The 19,944-nt window shown below is 42.6% G+C and overlaps 1 protein-coding gene across 1 annotated transcript in view; it reads left to right on the forward strand.

The window, feature by feature from the left end:
* Window positions 1–18,372, forward strand: part of NPHP1 (nephrocystin 1) — a 62,582-nt gene extending 44,210 nt beyond the window's left edge. The window contains exons 15-20 of the mRNA XM_082672054.1: window positions 1,667–1,743; window positions 2,675–2,774; window positions 12,386–12,498; window positions 14,511–14,584; window positions 16,494–16,538; window positions 17,980–18,372. Of these exons, the coding sequence (XP_082528180.1) occupies window positions 1,667–1,743; window positions 2,675–2,774; window positions 12,386–12,498; window positions 14,511–14,584; window positions 16,494–16,538; window positions 17,980–18,252 (682 nt within the window). The 3' untranslated portion in view covers window positions 18,253–18,372. The remainder of the gene's footprint in view (window positions 1–1,666; window positions 1,744–2,674; window positions 2,775–12,385; window positions 12,499–14,510; window positions 14,585–16,493; window positions 16,539–17,979) is intronic.
* The last annotated feature ends 1,572 nt before the right edge of the window (window positions 18,373–19,944 follow it).

Consider the following 19,944-nt stretch of genomic DNA (forward strand, 5'->3'; position numbering starts at 1 on the left):
TCATCCTAGCGGGGAAGAAATGGCACATGTAGCCAAGGTGTTTTAAAAGATATTTGCACCGGTTGTCTGCTGAGAATATTCCTGTGGCATTAGTACATTTCACAGTGCTGAAATAGAGCCTCATTCTCGCCGAAGAGTGAGAAAGCTGAGTCTGGGGTCCCCAGGTCCTCCGTGACTCTGCCTTTCTTCCGTAGGTGGTACATGGAAATTGTAGCAGCAGCCACTGTAAACAAATTTAAAATTTAAGACCAAAAGCAAATATTTGTAATGCATTTGCAATATATACATAACAGTCACGAGATTATTATCCCTAATACAAAAAGAGCTTTCAGAAATTAAGAAGAGGCCAATCCAAATTTGAAAATGGGCACACACACACAAATCTAAGTCTGGAAGATAAGAAACCCACAGAAGAGATACAGATGGGCAGTCACTAGGATGATGATGGAGATCCCAGAGTTGGAATGTAAAATTCAGGGCTGTAGCCTGGGCTCTGTCTATGTAACTGTAAGCAGGTTGTCTGCAAGCCTCAACTTCCCCCATCTTTAAAATGGGATCATAATAGTTCCCAAGCCCAAAGGTTTAATTCAGATGATGCACCCCTCTTCCATCTTTACTGATACCGCAGGGGTGGGCGTGACCTCCTTACCACTGGATGGAGGTAAAAGCCCTCCTCTGATGTTACCCCAGTGGGAGGGGGAGGGGCACTCTATCACGCCCAACCTCCCCAGCCACTGCCTGTAGATGGAGAGGCCCAGGCTTGGGTTGTTTTTGTTTTTCTGCTTTTGTTTTTTGTCTTTAATACTGTTCAGGGTTTCTCACTGTGCTTAGTGGGAGGGAAAGTGTGTTTATCCAATCCTTCTTAAAGTGAAGTCATAGCTATTTTTTAAATGAGGTGGAGGCCTATGTATTGATACAGAAACATCTCCAATGTATATTATTATATGAAAACGGCAAGTTGCAGAATCGTGTGTGTGCTGACTCCACTTCTGTTCGCAAAGAGCTGTGTTCATGTGCGTGTGTGTAAACTTCCCGGAGGTTGTCTCGGCGAGCAGAACTGGGGAGGTGGTGCCACAGGATTAAGGAGGCCTCTTACCTTCTGCTTCCACACTTACGGAGTACGCAACTTTAAACGTGTGTCAGTTTAAGATTTACTGTTTAAATGTATGTTTGTTTCCATTTGTATTGAAACAGATAGGACAAGGGGCTACCAAACTAGGGGGGAAAGAAGGGGGGAGGGATTTTTCATGTTTTGTTTATCATTTCTATGCCATTTGAACTTTTTACAACAATCTACGTGTTACTTTTATATTTTAAAAATAGTATGAATTCATAATAGCTTTATTTCCAATGATGATTTGAAACATTTGAAAAATGCATTTAAATAACACGAGTCATTAAAGTCAAAAGACCTTAATGACATTAATTAATCTTCCTCATTTTTATGTAGAAAAATGTGTTTTCTGTGGTTCATAGTTAAGAAAGAGACTTTATTTACTGAGATGATAACCCCATGGAGGTGTCAACAACCTTCATTCTCATTTACCAATGAGGCATAAATAAAATGTCTGTGAATGCGTCTGTGCTAAAAAACGTTCCACTACTGACTCTACTGTTTCTCAATGTCCGTAACACGTATCCATCATGGTATATTTTTCTTTTGTAGAACTTATGAACTCTTCTTGAATGGAGGTACCCCTTATGAAAAAGGTGTTGAAGTGGACCCTTCAGTATCCAGAAGAGGTACCACTCTTCTGTGTTGCTTTCTTTCCTTAAAGATTAAACAAGCAGAAGATACATCGGAGAAGATACCTATAGTATAATAAGCGTAACACTTTTCACGTGAATTCACATTTTTTAAAATATGTCGTTTGATGTTAAAATCTTAATCATTTTTATCTAAGTGCTTATTTTCTTGGTAGCATATTTGAGACTCTAACGTAGGAAATTAGGATGCATGAGGACCCTGTACTGGTTCCTTTTCGTTGAACACTGGGCCACAGAATTAATAGAATAGGCCAATTCAGTGACTGCCTATTGCTAGGTCAAAGGGTGTAGACATTTGAAATTGTGGTATACATACCAGGTTGCCCTCCAAAAATACTGAGCATCTTTTAATGTGTTCATTGACCAGGCACTGTGCTAGGTAAAGGGAAAATGGAGAGTAAGGCAGATATGGCCCTTGCCTCTTGGAGCTCAGAGCCTGATGGGTTTGAAACTCCCCTCTAGGTCCTCAGACATCCCGCTCCTTGCTTCGTGATTTAGGACACACAGCACTGCTGCCGCCCCAGCAATGCCAATCCCACCTTCTTGGAACAGGAAGGAGCTGGGATGTGGGATGCAGCTGGTTCTACTTGGAGTCAGACGTGCTTTTTAAACTCCCTTTTTCTTTGTCATCTGGCAGCAGTGATGCTGTCACGGTATCTGATGTAGTGGCAGCTCCAGGGGTGGGCTGGTTGGGTGCATTCTGAAGGTCCTTAGGGCACATCATATTCATCAGTCCATTTAGGGCGTATGGGCGACTGCTGCCTCTCATACAATTCAGCCCCACTGGTGCTGAAAAAAACTTTGTCTTATTTTTATATATAAAAAAATGTATATAAAATACTCTATTTTATTATATTCACTGCCTAAGCATTTAAAGTTTTGAGATGTATTTTTTATTTTTTTAAAGCACATGGTAGTGTTTTCCATCAGATGATGACAGTGAGAAGGCAGCCTCAGCTTCTAGTAAAACTGAGATCTTTGAACAGAAGATCAAGGAACATGCTAAGGTTGGTACCTGCTGTTACCTGTCCGGTGAACTTGGGCCCATTCAGCGTTTGTGGACCATCTCTGTTTCTGGCTTCTCCACGTGCTTGGTCACCTTCTGTTAATTATTTTTTTTCCTCACTAATTCTTCTGCCAAGGATCAGTAGGGAAATGGAATAATAATACATTTCAGATTAGCTTATTCTTCTGTTTACCAGTTAGCACAAATGATAGATGCGGTCAGAAATAGTATAGAAACTTTTGAGTCAACGGGACTTATCATCCACAGTCCTACCCTCAGGGAACTTTGGGGAACTTTTTTTAATGTCAAGTTTGTTGAGGTATAATTTACACGCAGTAAAATTTGCCCTTTTTAGTTTAAGTTCTTTGCGTTTTGACAAGTATATACAGTCATATAACTACCACACGGTCAAGATAGAGAATATTTCCATCACTGTAAACAGTGAACTGATGCCCCTTTGTAATCAACTCTCCAGCTCCGGCCTCAGGCTACTGCTCCTCTGTTTTCTTTCCCAACAGTTTTGCCTTTTCCAGAATGTCCTACAAATGGACTCACACAGTACATAGCCTTTTGAGTCTGGCCTCTTCCATTTAGCGTAACGCAGTTGAGATACACCCATGCTGTTGCCTGTGCTAGTGGTTTTTTCCTTTTTGTTCTAATTGGTATTCCATTTGGTGGATATACCCTAATGTGTTTATTTATTCACTAGTTGATAGATACTTGGGTTGTTTCTGGCTTTGGGCAATTATGAATAAAGCTGCTCTATATATTTGCGTAAGAGTTTTTGTGTGTGTGGGCATGTCTTCCTTTCTCGTGGGTGTAGGTACTTAGGAGAGGGATTACTGGATCATCTGGTGTTTGTTTAACTTTATAAGAAACTGCCAAACTGGTTTCCAATATGACTAGAGGCCATTTTACACCCTCTCCAGCCACATATGAGAGTTCCAATTACTCCGTATTCTTGACAACATTTGATATGATCAATTTTTTTCTGTTTTGCCCGTTTTATTTATTTATTTATATATTTATTTATTTTTGGCTGCATTGGGTCTTCGTTGCTGCGCGCAGGCTTTCTCTAGTTGCGGCAAGCAGGGGCTACTCTTCGTTGCGGTGCATGTGCTTCTTGCGGTGGCTTCTCTTGTTGCGGAGCACGGGCTCTAGGCGCGGGCTTCAGTAGTTGTAGCACTTGGGCTCAGTAGTTGTGGCACACGGCCTTCAGTAGTTGTGGCTTGCGGGCTCTAGAGCACAGGCTCCGTAGTTGTGGCACACAGACTTAGTTGCTTCACGGCATGTGGGAGCTTCCTGGACCAGGGATCAAACCTGTGTCCCCTGCATTGGCAGGCAGATTCTTAACCACTGTGCCACCAGAGAAGTCCTTGCCCATTTTAATAAATGATTAGTGGTAGCTGTTGGTGGTTTTAATTTGCATTTTCTTCAGGGAGATTTTGCACTGGTAGAATCCCAGGTCGATCCATCTCTAACTCAGTAACCTCTTGGACAAGTCATTTACCATCTTTCTCAGGGTCTCAAGGTCTACGTCTTTAAAATGGACATCATAATAGTATTAACCCCATCAAGCACTAAAGAGGTTTAAGGAAAAGAAAATATATAAAACACTTAGCTAGTACGTGGCACCCAGTAGCACACAATAAGTAGCAGCTATAATTATTACTCTTATATAGTAATAGCTATATTATAAACAGCTATAGCTATTACTATTATCATATGTCTAGATAAATGTAAATACAATGACAGGTGGCTGGCACTGTCATCACATTTGTTCAGATGAGGATGTGCTATGTAGCTGGTAGGATCGGGGGATTCAAAAGAAGCTTTGAAGGTTTGGAAGAGGTGCCAGTTGATGACGTGGAGATGTGGAGAGTACGCAGTGGACAGGAGGGGCAGAGGGAGGAGCGTGGCTCGGGAACAGAGACTGATGCGGTTGACTGGTCCCACAGTGACCTGCTCTCTGCTCGCGGATTATCAGGAAGCAGGGAACCTTGGCCCACCTCTGTGAATGGTTGCTTTTCTCATTCTAGATCATGCTCCCAGTTTAAATATCCCTTGTTCTTATCTCTAGTACTGAAATGTGTATTATAATTATAGTGTTAACAGTTAAATCTTTCAATAACCATTAATTATGTGTTCGTGGGTAGTATTCATCCTCTTGGCTTTTTTTTTTCCTGGATGTTCATAGAGCCTATAAATTCCCTTCTTTTGGCCAATCTTTCCTTGGACAGTTTTTATTTTTCAAGATTAATAGAAGAAGCACAGTAGCGGTCTTTGTAGAAGAAAAGCTAGAATCCTGTTTGGCCTCATTCTTCCTACGTCCTCAGCCTCCCGCTACCCCCCTTGTTGATAAGCTTTCGAGAGTCCGAAGCACTCCCAAGCGTGTCTGTCAAGCACAGCTCTTAATAGTGTTTCTTTGGCCCCAAATACCAGTTTGCAGATACGCTTTACAATCTAGAGATCAAATCTGACTTGGGTGTGCGGCGGTCAGATGGGCGGGCCCGTTCCCCCAAAGCAATGAACGTTATTCTGCATGCTGGGTTCTCAAAGAAGGGTCCCAGGTCCTCATCCCCTGACGTCAGGAACTGAGCCCTTGTTGGTTACAGCATACAGTAGGCACCCGAAAAATGTTTGTGAAATAATTTCCAAGTAGAGCTCTTCCTGCTGGTGTAAAAGTGGTCGGGCGCTCTGCTCTGCCTTCTGCGGTCCCTGGCCTCCCCCACCTCGTCTTGGTGTCCGCTCCTGTCTCCTCCCAGAGCCCCGAGAGAGACCTGAGCACCGTCTTGAAATTGCCGCTCCACTTTGCCTGATGCAGAAATGCGCTCTGCTCTCCTGGTGGTGTCCAGCGTGGGCTTCAGGGCCCGCCGGCCTCAGGCAGGCTCTCCCAGGGGCAGACCGTGGGCATGGTGAAGCCAGAGGCCTTGGGCCCTACTGCCGGGCCATGGGCTGGGGTGCGAGGGCTGTGCTGTGGGTCCAGGATGAGAGGCTGGAATCAGGCCTGTGCACCCTGGAGGTGGAGCCTGAGATGGGGCTGACCCTTCTCAGTCTCCTCTCCCTGACCTGCCACCTGCAGTGAGTGGGAAAAGAAGGCGGATGATGCTACCAACAGCCCTCCTCCTCCACTCCTCCAAACGCCCATCCCGCCTCTGTCCCCACTCTCCCTTGCTTAAGAACTTCATATTTTGGGATTTCCCTGGTGGTCCAGTGGTTAAGACTCCACGCTTCAACTGCAGGGGGCACGAGTTCAATCCCTGGTTGGGGAACTAGGATCCTACGTGCCGCAAAAGAAAAAACAAAACAAAAACAAAAACACCCTTCATCTTATGTATATGTGTAACTGATTCACTTTGTTATAAAGCAGAAACTAACACACCATTGTAAAGCAATTATACTCCAATAAAGACGTTAAAAAAAATAAAAATAAATGAATAAACCCTTCATCTTTGTTTAGCCAGATTTCTCTGCTTGAAGGAGAAAGGACGGGGCTCTTTTTGTTATGCCAAGGGACCTACAAAACTGCGGGCAGGGCCAAGGGTGGGAAGCCCAGTTATAATCTGCATTAGTGCCCAGTTTCCCCAGTATCCTTGCTGGTTGGCTTCATCCTGCCCTCTCACCAGCCAGCAGTCTTCCGTGTGTGTCTCCTTTGGCTGTCAGGAGCCCTGTGAAAATCCGATGAATCAACGTGGACTCGTCTCCTTGACCAAAGAAACAGCACCAGAATCCTGTCCCTGGGTCTCCTGTTATGGAGACAACTCTGGTCATGTTGACCCTCAGCTGAGACGGAAGAGGGAGCAGATAGGTCCTCCTGTTTCACCAAGACTTGCCTTTCTGATTTGGGAGCTGTTTTTTTGATGGGGTTTAACTTGGTGTGATTTGGCCAAATGCATGCTTTTAAGCCTCTGATGAGGGAAAGCCCTGAATTTAGACCCAGACTCCCAGAGCACGGGTTCTGAATACCGAGACATACTGGTCTGTGGCAGTAGGCTACATGCCTGTATATAAATTTGCTACAAATTTGTTTGTTTTCCTTTGCTCTCTGGATGTATGCCATCTTTTTTTCTCTTTTACTTCCATTGTATCATTGCTAAAAATAAATGAAGTAATAGTGTTGCTTGCCGGGGGCCCAGTATCATGTTTATTGCCCTTCTGTTGGTCTGTCTGTGAGGTCAGAAAGAAGTATATCTTTACTTCTTCAGCTCAGAGCTTCCTGGTCACCTTGGATTTGGGAAAATCAAAGGATTTCCCTAAAGGAAGCTCTGGTAAAGAGCCAGCAGCGTTGCTTCGTGTTATGGGGAGGTACCAGAAGGAAAGGAGTGCCGGCACTGTGGGCGCTGAAGGCCTCCACTGCAGGCTGGCCGCGATGCCTGCCAGACAGAGCAGGCCGATCTGGGAGAGAAGGGGAGGAGAGAATGGAAGGAAGGTTCCACCCCTTCCCCTCGTAGAATTAATGTCTGTTTTTCAGCATGAGACATGAGTTTGGGCATGCTGCTGAAACACTGCCCACATGTCCCATAGACCGGAGGGCGGGGTGTAGAACAACATGGAATCACAGCATGAACACCGAGAAGGCATGTGGTGGCATCGAGGCAGCTTAAATGTTCCCCTGCAGCCAACCTGAAATCTAGGTCAGGGCTATGCACGATCAGAATTTTGGCGGGGCTGGAAAAGGGTGACTTCTGGCTCTGTGCATGAAATGCTCTATATGAATATAAGTGTGGTAAGAGAATCTATCTTGTGTTTTGGGGCATTTCTAGAATGCAAGGGTTAGGGAGTGGTCAAGGATACGTATCTAAATTCTGTGAAACTAGTCATAGGAACTCATTACTCCTGTACCATCCCTGGGGTCACGTTCATTCTGCTCTCTTTCAGCAGGCTGGAAGCCTGGATGTTACCTCTGTGATTAATTTTCCCTTCTAAAATTCTCATCCTAGAAGTTAGAGTGAAGGATTATTTTCTGAAGTTAAAGTCTCCTTTAACTTTAGGTGGTTTCCCTTAGCCCAAAGACATCTTCCTCTTGGTAGAGGACATTGTTTGCAAGGTTTTCGAGATTTCCTATACGCTCATTCTTCATGCTTAGTGACAGAGTTCATGTATTTCTAAAAATAACACAGAAAATGTGTGTTTAGAATGATTCAAGACATTTTCTTGAGTATCTGCTAAGGTTAATTCTGGTGCTCAATATTCTCAGTAAGTATTTAGTGTGTACCAGGTGTCAGGTTTTAAAGCACTCACTTGTATTTCCAGATTATATTTTGAAATCTCAATATTTGAAATTTTATTTCTATTTTTTATTCCCAAGTATTTTCTTTTTTTTTTTTTAACATCTTTATTGGGGTATAATTGCTTTACAATGGTGTGTTAGTTTCTGCTTTATAACAAAGTGAATCAGTCATACATAAACATATGTTCCCATATGTCATCCCTGTTGCGTCTCCCTCCCTCCCACCCTCCCTATCCCACCCCTCCAGGCTGTCACAAAGCACCGAGCCAATATCCCTGTGCTATGCCGCTGCTTCCCACTAGCTATCTACCTTACTACGTTTGTTAGTGTGTATATGCCCATGACTCTTTCTCGCCCTGTCACAGCTCACCCTTCCCCCTCCCCATAACCTCAAGTCCGTTCTCTAGGAGGTCTGCGTCTTTATTCCTGCTTTACCCTTAGGTTCTTCATGACATTTTTTTTCTTAAATTCCATATATATGTGTTAGCATACGGTATTTGTCTTTTTCTTTCTGACTTACTTCACTCTGTATGACAGACTCTAGGTCTATCCACCTCATTACAAATAGCTCAATTTTGTTTCTTTTTATGGCTGAGTAATATTCCATTGTATATATGTGCCACATCTTCTTTATCCATTCATCCGATGACGGGCACTTAGGTTGTTTCCATCTCCGGGCTATTGTAAATAGAGCTGCAATGAACATTTTGGTACATGACTCTTTTTGAATTATGGTTTTCTCAGGGTATATGCTCAGTAGTGGGATTGCTGGGTCATATGGTAGTTCTATTTGTAGTTTTTTAAGGAACCTCCATACTGTTCTCCATAGTGGCTGAACCAATTCACATTCCCACCAGCAGTGCAAGAGTGTTCCGTTTTCTCCACACCCTCTCCAGCATTTATTGTTTCTAGATTTTTTGATGATCCAAGTATTTTCTTTCTTTCAATGCTATTAGATATGCTATTAAATGAAATTAAAGTTTTAATTTCCTTTTCAAATTGTTCATTGTTAGTATATAGAAACATGACTGATTTGTGTATGTTGATTTTATATCCTGCAACTTTGCTGCATTTGTTTATTATAACAGTTTTGTGTGTGTGTGTGTGTGTGTGTTTCCTCTGCATTCATCACATATCAATGTAACTTCAATATTGAAATCACGTTGTGTGTGAACAGAGATAATTTTACTTCTTTTTTTTCTAACTTATATGCTTTTTATTCATTTTTCTTGCCTGACTGCTCTGGCTAGGGCTTCCAGTAATATGTTGAATAAAAATGGTGAAAACGAACATCCTTGTTTTGATCTTGATCTTGGAGGGAAAGCCTCCAGTCTTCTCCATTGAGTATGAGGTTAGCTATGGGATTTTCACATACAGCCATTATTACGTTGAGATAGTTTTCTTCTATTCCTAGTTTGTTGGGTGTTTTTATTATGAAGATATGTTGCATTTTATCAAATGCTTTCAGCATCAGCTAAGAAAATAACGTGTTTTTTTTTTTCCTTGATTCTGTTAGTCTAGTGTATTACATCGATTGATTTTCTTATTTTGAACCATCCTGGCCTTGTAGGAATAAATCCTACTTGGTCATAGTGTATAAAACTTAATGTGCTGTTGAATTATGTTTGCTAGTATTTTGTTGAGGAGTTTTTGCATCAGTGTTCATCAGGGATATTGGTCAGTAGTTTTTTTGTTGTGTCTTTGTCTGGCTTTGGTATCAGGATAATGCTGGCTTCACAGAATGAGTTTGGAAGTATTCCTTTCATTTCAGTGTTTCAGAAGAGTTTGAGAGGGTTTGGTATTAATTCTTCTTTAAATGTTTGGTAGAATTCATCAGTGAAGCCATCTGGTCCTGGGGTTTTCTTTGTTGGCAGGTTTTTGATTACCATTAAGTCTCCTTTCTAGTTATAAGTCTGTTCAGATTTTGTATTTATTATTTAGTCGTGGTAGGTTGTGTGTTTCTAGGAGTATGTCTGTTTTATCTAGATTATCTAATTTGTTGGCATACAATTATTCATAGTCCTCTTTTATAATCCTTTGTAATTTTTGTAAAATCAGTAATAATGTCTCCTTTCATTTCTGATTTTAGTAACTTGAGTCTCTCTCTTTTTTTCTTAATCAATCCAGCTAAAGGTTTGTCGATTTTATTTGTCTTTTCAAAGAACCAGCTCTGCTTTCATTGGTTTTCTCTGTAGTTTTCTATTCTCCATTTTGTTCATTTCTGCTCTAATCTTTATTATTTCCTTTCTTCGGCTACCTTCGGGTTTCATTTGTTTTTCTTTTCAAGCTCCTTAAGGTGTAAAGTTAGGTTGGTGATTTGAAATCTTTCTTCTTTTTTAATGTAAGTATTTATAGCTATAAATTTTCCTTCTTAACACTGCTCTCACCGCATCCCATAAGTTTTGGTGTGTTGTATTTTCATTTTATTTGTCTCAAGATATTTTCTGATTTCCCGTGTGATTTCTTCTTTGAGCCATTGGTTGCTTAAAAGTATGTTGTTTGATATCCACATATTTGTGAATTTTCCAGTTTTCCTTCTGCTGTTGATTCCTAGTTTCATTCCATTGTGATCAGAAAATGTACTTTGGGGGCTTCCCTGGTGGCGCAGTGGTTGAGAGTCTGCCTGCCGACGCAGGGGACACGGGTTCGTGCCCGGTCCTGGGGGATCCCACATGCCGTGGAGCGGCTGGGCCCGTGAGCCATGGCCGCTGAGCCTGCGCGTCCAGAGCCTGTGCTCCGCAGCGGGAGAGGCCACAACGGTGAGAGGCCCGCATACCGCAAAAAAAAAAAAAAAAAAGTTGAAAAGAAAATGTACTTTGGAAAAAAGAAAATATACCTTGTATAATTTGTCTTTTAAATTGTTAAGACTTGTTTTGTGGCCTAATGTATGACCACGTATGTTAGGAGAATGTCCTGGAGAATGTCCCATGTGCACTTGAGAAAAATGCATATTCTGCTATTGGGCAGAGTGTTCTGTATATGTCAGCCAGTTACAGTTGGTCTGCAGTGTTGTTCAAGTTCTCTTTCCTTATTGATCTTCTGACTGGTTGTTCTATCCCTTATTGAAAGTGGGGTATTGAAGTCCGCTACTATGATTGTAGATCTATTTCTCTCTTCACTTTTGTCACTGTTTACTTCATATATTTAGGAGCTCTGATGTCTGTTGTATATGTTTATAACTGTTATATCTTCTTGATGAATTGACCGTTTTATCATTATATAATATCTTTCATAGTAACAGCTTTTTGGCTTAAGGTCTGTCTTGTCTGATGTTAGTATAGCTATCCCTGCTCTCTTTTTCTTTACTATTTGCATGGAATATCTTTAACTATCCTTTCATTTTCAACCTGTGAATGTCCTTAGATCTAGAGTGGGTCTCTTGTAGACACAATATAGTTGGATCCTGTTTTTTTAATCCATTCTGCCAATCTGTGTTTTGGGGTTGGGGAGTTTAATCCATTTACATGTAAAATAATTACTAATAGGGAAGGACTTAATTGCCATTTTGTTATTCGTTTTCTGTATGTTTTAAGGGTATTTTTGTCCCTCCTTTCCTCTCTTCCTGCCTTCCTGTGTTTTTAATTGATTTTTTTGGTAATGATACATTTTGATTTCCTTTTGTGTATATTCTATGCATCTTTTGTGTGTGGTTACCATGAGGATTACACACAACATCCTAAAGGTCTTCCAGTCCATTTTAAGCTGATATCAGTGTAACTTCAATATTGAGATTTTCTGGTCCTTGAGACCTTGCTACAGTATGTGCCAGGCATTGCATTAAGCATTCCACACTTACCTCATTGTAATCCTGTTAGTAACCTGAGATGCAGCTATGACTATCTGTGTTCTGCAAATGAAGAAACCAAAACACAAGGAGAATAAATAATTAACCCCAAATCACATAGCTAGGAGGTAGCACCGCAGAGTCAGAATTCAGTCTGATCTGCCACACCCTCCTGTGTTCCACCCAGCACTGGGAACAGTCTGAACTCGTTTCCTCTGCATTCGTCACATCGGGTGAGGTGGCAACATGGCTTTGTTAAAACTTGTAGCTGACTAGTCCCGTTCTTTCTAAAGCACATAATTGATGACTTTTATTTTTTATTCGACATTTAACATGGCTGTATATGCGAACATGGAAACACAGGAACGGTAACCCAGAGTCGCAACTTGAAAGTACACACGTAAAAATAAAAGTTTTCTGAAGTTTAACGTGGTCAACTTATAGTGGAAGTTTTCCTCAAACTTATTAAAAATTTTTTTCAATAATGAAGCAGAACTTGAAACTCTTCATTCGAGTAATAAGTATACATTTTAAAAACACCGTAGGTTGGGTCATAGGGGATTGTTTAATGAATACATTTTTTTTTCTTCTTTTATAGTCTACTGCCGGAAACATTAATTGGAAGTATGTGCTCCGTTCATTTGTTGATATTTTATCGCCAGATTCTTGGTGACGTGCTCCTGAAAGACAGGATGAGCATGCACAGTGCTGGTGAGAAGTCTTTGCAGTTTCCTCACGTACAACAGTGCATCATGCTTTGAGTAAATGTAACCTCTGCCAGCCTTTATCTTCTGCTTCTGAAGGTGACATTTGGAATAAAATATTTAGAATAGCATCAGTGTCAACCACTTACTTCAGACGCGAAGCACTGTGCTCAGCGTGCCTCCTGTGTGAGCTCCGGACGTGTTGCGTTCTTTACGATATACACTTTTTACCTTCAGATTCTGGGGACTTGAGATCCTAAATTGCAGATATAATCATATTTTCCTTTAATGTCTTCAATAATGTTTTTACTACGTGTTTGATATGTATATCATCTTTTTTGGAAAGAGACCAAAATTACCCAAAATAACTGGTTCTTAATGCAAGAAGTTTAAAAATCAATAAAATTGGTGAATCCAGGTAAGAGGTGTTCAGCGGTTCTATTTTTATTCTTGCAACTTTTTTGTCAGCTTGAAACTTTTTCCAAGTAAAATGTTAAAAAGTGATTTTAAAAAAATCAGTGAGCTGTCACACATGATTGAACTTGCACAGAGATATGCATGTGTTGTAAGAATTACCTCCAGAGAAAGTTGAATTTTATTGGATATTCTTTATTGAGTGCCTAGTATATGCCAGGCATTGTGCCAGGACCCAGTGATGAATGAGACAGGCACCATCATCCCTACTCTCGTGGAGCAACAGACTTCAAACACAAAATTATATGAATAATCCTTTTCAACCTCAAGTGTTCTGAAGGGAAATACACAAGAGCGTACCCTAGGAAGACCTGAGTTAATTCATAGGATGAGGGAAGGCTTCTCTGGGCAAGGAATATTTAAGAGAAGACCTGAGAGAGGAGTTAGACATACAGGGGAGATGGGTGGGGGTGGATCCTTTCTGGATAGAGGGACCAGCGTGTCTGAAGACCCAAGGCAAGAAAACCGGAGTGCACTGGAGAGATTGAAATTGAAGGCAGGCCAGTGTGGCTAGAATCGAGTGAGAGGGAGAGAGAGCCCCATGATGACTCGGCTCTCATGGACAAGTGGAGTTCATGGTTAGACACGAGTCCCCTCCCAGGGACACACCACCTGGATAGGTAGGTAGAAATGGAACTACCTAGAGTCAGAGAAGCACCAACATTTCTCAAGGAATAATTGTAATTCTAAAGGAAGGACAGTTTAAGCCTTTTAGTCGTCACTTGCCTCTGAATTTGTTTCAACGACTCCAGAAAAACTTCACGAACGACCCGACTCCTTAAAGAGAAGGCTTATTAGTTTTCCTATAGGTAGGGAGAAGCCTACTCAGAATCGTTGGCTTCATTTGAATCTGCGCATCAGAATAAACTTAGTGAGACCTAGAGAGAGGATTTTTCTCTGCTGAGGACACAAGATTATAGAAGTCATTGCCCTTGCCGTTTCTGAAGTGTCCTTCCTGGTGGGCCTCTTTGCACAGCCCTCCACGTGCCACTATTGATTGTGAAATATCAGTATTCTCCTGCACAGTATGTAGGCACGTGGTCAGAATCCCCAACTCCTCATTCCTTCCGATGTCATCCAGCACCATCCGTTGGCCCCAGGCTGGGCAGGAGCTGCCCGCCCTCCACCTCCTTTCCCTTGGTGCCCCTCGTTCCCACTCAGCCTCCTGAGAGTGTGGGCGCCTCCTAATTGGAAGATTTCTCTTACCGCACCACACTCATGAGGAGGAAAGAGAGGTTGGAAAAAAAACATAGAAGAACAAAATGTTCTAGTCTTATTCTGTTCAGAGCCACTTTACTCCCACCTAAAAGCTTTACCTACTTGGTACCAGACTCATTTCAGACTTCCCCGGGGTGTGGATATAGGGGCAGATGGAGGCCGAGGGGGCAGCTTCCAGCCCTCCGAGAGGTTAACGTGGGTAGAATGTGTTATCAGCAAATCACGTGGCACAGTCATTTCAATCTGAATGCATGTTTTTATGTCTGTTGCTATAAAACACATTGGCTGAAGTTTATAGAAAATCCTTTCTATTCTTTTGTATTTCAGATTTAATTAGTAATCCAGTGCTGGCCACCTTCCCCAAGCTCCTGGAGCAGCCCGACCTGATGGATGCGCTCAGGGTGGGTAGTGTGCATCATGATGGAAGCCTGGCGGGTCCTAAAGGCGGTTAGACATACTGCACAATGAGTTCTGACACCAGCTGTAGGCTTCTGTGGGGTTCGTTTCTTCCCTATTTGGATGATGTCTCCCGATCCCTGTCTGTTGTCCAGCTAACTTGGTCTCATCTGTCCTTTCTTACTATGGAGGTGACTTCCCCAGGGCTGCCTTCCCTGACCCCGTAAGCAGACGGAGTGCCTGCCTTCTACCCCGTTGCAATCTCCTCCCTATTGTTTGTTCCTTGACTTAAGGTGGCCACCAATTGTGTCCTGAGAGCAAAAATCCAAAATGGTTTGTTAGATAAATTGACTGAGTTTTCAGGGGAGAATCAGGGCCTGCATATCATTTTTATTTTAATTTGAAGTATGTTATCTGTTGTATGAAAAAGCAGCTGGATATTAGGTTGAACCATGTGAAATCTCTAATCTTTAGCCATTTATTGGCCTTCAAAAACGGCAGTTTCACAAAGTTCAACTTAAATATTAGAATCGACAAGTATTAGGCCTGCGACGCAAATACTCAGATAACGTAAGTGCCGTAGGGGATGTGTAATCCAGGTCCTTGCAGATTTAAAGGAGGCAGCATGTAAGGATCAGGAGCCTGTTTCATTAAAGATGTCCTCAGGGAGATGCACCTAATGAAAGCCTGGGGGCCAAGCGGGGTTTCGACATACTGGGACGGGAGAAGAAGACATCACAGGTGGGAGGGTCAGCACAAGCAAACACTCTGAGGCAGGAGGGAAGAGGGCGTGCTCTTGAGGAGAGCAGACGACCCCGCCTGGCCTGTCGGATGTCGTCTGTAGACGGTCAAGGGCGATCTCAGTCTCATCCTGTGGGTGAAGAGTGTGGTAGGTGGTGGGCAATCCATGAAGGGTTTTGCTTTAGGGACCCCGGACAGCACAGAGACGTGGAAAAGCACGTGCGCAGGAGGGAGGGGAGCTGTGTTGGGAGGTGAGTCCTCTTGAGAAGGAGGGAGGCCATACAGCCTGGCGGAGTTGGAAGGAGGAAGCATCGTCTACAGAGGTTTTTATTAGACTTTGAAACTGATTTCACTTGCTGGTTTGGCTGGGGAGGGGGTGTCAACAGCAATGATGAGGTTTTAGCAAAAAGATGTAAGAAAATGTTCTTGGCATATGCTTATCTGTAATTTCAGACAAGCTCATCTGGCACTATAGTTAGCTAATGCAGAATTTCTCTTTCTTCCCCTATAAAGCATTAGTATATTAATATTTACTCGTTATACAAAACGTACATACATTGATTCATTCAACAGATATTTCACGAGAGCCCGCTATGGCTAAGGCACCATGCTGGGCCCTGGAAGGTCTTTGATTCATACTTCTGTGGGGTTAATTGAACTCTGGGTTTTTTATTTCTTTAAAGAAGCTTTTGTGAAACTTGATGCATAGATTGAAAATATTTACTTGCAAAGCTGTACTTCATTCTACCTCTCCCTGTCCCCTGTCCTCATCTCGGCAAACAGAATTGTCGAGGAGTATGGTATTTGGCAGAATTGTCTATTTTCATGACTGTCTTACCTTGAAAGCGTAATGGTATTTTATTGTTTAGGTGCTGCGTTGGTGCAGTTTGCACGCATGTGTTAGCGTTGCACTGATTCTCTGTTCTTAAATTAGTTTTGACTTGTAAGCATCACGGGCTTCTGAGGAATCGTTCACTGATGCCTCCCGCCTAGTCAGTCTGGTTCTGGGTCATTAGCACTCGATACCTAATTAGAGATTCACTCCTTACATGTGCAGGATCTGTGCAGCGTTTGTAATCCTGTCCGTAAGTTTAATGACAGAGTGAAGTTGCAGAGGTGTGGCAAAGACTTGTGAATACTCGGATTAACATAATATTTCTGTTTGCTTTTTAGAGTTCCTGGGCTGAGAAAGAGAGTACCTTAAAAAGATCAGAGAAGGTAACGTGACTGTGCACCCCGAGCGTCACACGTTTTGTGCTCCGTGTCTGCCGCACACCCTAATCATGCCTCTTTTTTAGCTGAAGTAACCATGGTCCTAATCCCTCTTGACAGTTAAACGGTGTTATTACGGTTGCAAAGACACCTTCCCAGAAGGGTATGGGTGATGGATTCCAAGTGTAAAAGGAAACACTTGATCGAGACAGTCATTTCAGATCACTGAGTTTATTGAACTGAGGGGAACTTTCTAAGCCAAAGTGTCCCAGTTGGCGATCAAATTTCTCTCATTTAAAAAAAAAAAAAATTCCCCTAGCTCTCAAAGTCCGTATCAGGTAAGGAGAGGGAAGAAGAAAATTGGCATAAGCTGTAGCACACATTGAAAGCAGGCGTGGCTGTGCTTACGTGGCCGGAGAGTGTGGTCATTACAGAACTTGCGGTGATCAGTGAGTAGTGGCTTGACTGCTCTAGTCTGGGATTGACACACTTTCCTGGTAAAGGGCCGGAGAGTAAATATTTTTGGCTTTGCAGGCCACATGTGGTCTGTCTCAAACACCCAGCTCTGCCACTGTAACGCAAGGCAGCTTCAGGCAATATGTAAACACCTGGGCAGGACTGTTTTCTGTAAAACTATTTCTAAAAAGAGATGGCAGTGGGCTGCATGGGGCCCATGGTCCATGGTTTTAGGACGACTAATCTGAACTTTTCATTATCCTCAAGGAATCACGGGAGAACAAAGACACTAAAAATTGAAAAAAAAAAGTGTATATATGGTATCCTTATTTGAGTTTTTGTTTGACTAAAACTGGCAGGTTTAATGCCCTTCTAGCTTGGCAGTGGACAGGTGCTGGGCCTCGGGCCTGTAGGAGCTGCCTCTCCACACACGGTAGCCTGCGGGGGCCACGTCGCAGTGGAGACCGCCACCCCGGCTGTGATGCCCACCCCGGCTGGGAGCCGGGCCGCTGCCCGTGTGGGTGTTGCCCAGCTCTTGTTAAGGGGAGGCGGGGCTGACAACACATTCCTACTGCTTGGGGCTCCCTTCTCTGGATTTCACGCAGAGCCCTTGCTACCCTTCCCCCGTATCACCTTGGCCTCATTCAGCAATACAGCTGACTTCACATCGTGTCTTAGTTCCGTTTACCTGGAACCGCACCCTCGTCCCCGGAATTAGACTCTGGCACCCCATCTGCTTGATGGAATGTCCATGGCACTCAGGGGGCACTCTGGCCTCAAGGAGCCCCTTGCAGACCCTCAGAGAGAACCACTTGTCTCTCTCCGCGGTGACTCCTGTTGTGTCCACGTCCTGACTGAGCTGCCAGACACTGACGCACCTCCCTCCCACCCCCTAGACGGCTTCTAGTTAACAGAGCTCGTCCAGTGTAACACTTGAGGAGTAACGAGCTGGGTCCACTCACAGTCACTGGTGGTGCCGGTGTTTTCGCAGAGAGACAAGGAGCTCCAGAAGGCCGTGTTCCTCCTGGTTTACCACGACTGCGCGCTTCCCCTCCTCCACTCTGCGCTCCTGCCTCCGTTCAGGTGGGCAGAGGAGGAGACCGAGGCCGCGCGATGGAAGGTCATCGCCGACTTCCTCAAGCAAAGCCAAGAAAACGAGGGCGCCCTCCAGGCTCTGCTGTCGCCAGCGGGGCTCCATGAGCCTTTCGACATTTCAGAGCAGACCTATGACTTCTTGGGTGAGATAAGAAAGGTCGCAGCCTGACAGCGGTGCCCCTTGACCTTCCACTTCCCGCTGAATCTGATAGACCCTCCATGACAACCTGCATCACGTGAGAAAACCAGAAGTAACTGTCCCATCATAACCTAGGCTTTATTCTTTTTTGTTCAGGCCACATTCTATAAGAAATATTTATCTGGTAATTTGAATATGTGTTAATACAATGAAGTAAATTTTTATGAGAAATACTATTATATCTAAATTTAAAGAATTTTTTTTCAAAAACCAACTAACAAACTTTTGTTTTTCTTTTTCTTTTTTATTGAGTATAGTTGATTTACCATATTATGAAAGTTTCAGGTGTACAATATAGTGATTAACAATTTTTAAAGATTATACTCCATTTAAAGTTATTAATACTGGCTGTATTCCCTGTGCTGTACAATATATCCTTGTAGCTTATTTATTTTATACTTAATAGTTGTGCCTCTTAATCCCCTACCCCTATCTTGCCTCCCCACTGGTAACCACTAATTTGTTCTCTATATCTGTGAGTCTGTTTCTTCTTTTCTTATTGAAGTATAGTTGGTTTACAATGTTGTGTTAATTTCTTCTGTATAGCAAAGTGACTCAGTTATACATATATATACACTCTTTTTTATATTCTTTTCCATTATGGCTTACCATAGGATATTGGATATAGTTCCCTCTGCTATGCAGTAGGACCTTGTTGTCCGTCCATTCTGTATGTAATACCAAGTAACAAATTTAAGTTAACTGTATCTATAGATTTATATGGAAGCAAGATTTTATCAAAAGCTAAATTTATGACTATTCAAGGAAGTGAAAATATAATCTACAGACTAGGAGAAGATATTTGCAAATGACATATCTGGTAAGAGTCTAGGACCCAGAATATATTAAATATATGATTTTGCTAATAAACTTTGTGTTGTGAAATGTAGGGGAAATCAGAGTAATCTATTTGAGAAAGTTGTGCTATTAATCACTGAATTCAGTCTAATATTTGAATGTGGTTTATTCTAATTAGATATAAAAACAGAATCTAGTTTTACCTTTTCAAGTCCATATAATTGGTACTCTTAAAAATAAAATAAAACAAAACAAAAAAACACCTCCAGGCTTTGGGGACTAAGTTACCCCACCCCTGTGTCAAAGAACAAAGATTTTGTTGCATTTCAAATAAACCTGTGACTGCCAGTGAATTGTCCCAAGCCTTCACTGTGAGTGATAACAGTACGGCTGGCGTTTGTTGAGTGCCTGCTGCGTAGTCCTCATTTACTAGGTTAGCGCTCACAGCTACTACAGGAGGCCAGCACTGGTGTTTTCCTGTATTACTACAGCTGAAGAAACAGGCCAGGCAGATTCGATAATTTTCCTAAAGTCAGAGCTAGTAAGTGGCACAGCTAATGTACCTCGTAGAGACACCATGTATCATCTACAACCTAAGACACTGGCCTCATCAGTGCAAACATTTAAGAATTGCATGTGAAAATAAAACATGAGAAGGCTATTGGAAGAAAAAGACGATCAAATTAGAGTTTAACCTAAACTGTCAGAGCACCAACTGAGGAACTTTTCTGGACAGCGTGCTGCCTTAGAGGAGGCATTTACTGTTCGAGACCCATTGTATTATGAAACTCCTGGGCTACATCTTTAGTCAGCTTCCGCTAAACCCTTAACCGAAACCCAACGTGGGCCTTCATCTCCGAACTT

This window comes from Grampus griseus (genome assembly GCF_964374135.1).
Source record: "Grampus griseus genome assembly, chromosome: 15".
In the NCBI taxonomy this organism is placed as follows: domain Eukaryota; kingdom Metazoa; phylum Chordata; class Mammalia; order Artiodactyla; family Delphinidae; genus Grampus; species Grampus griseus.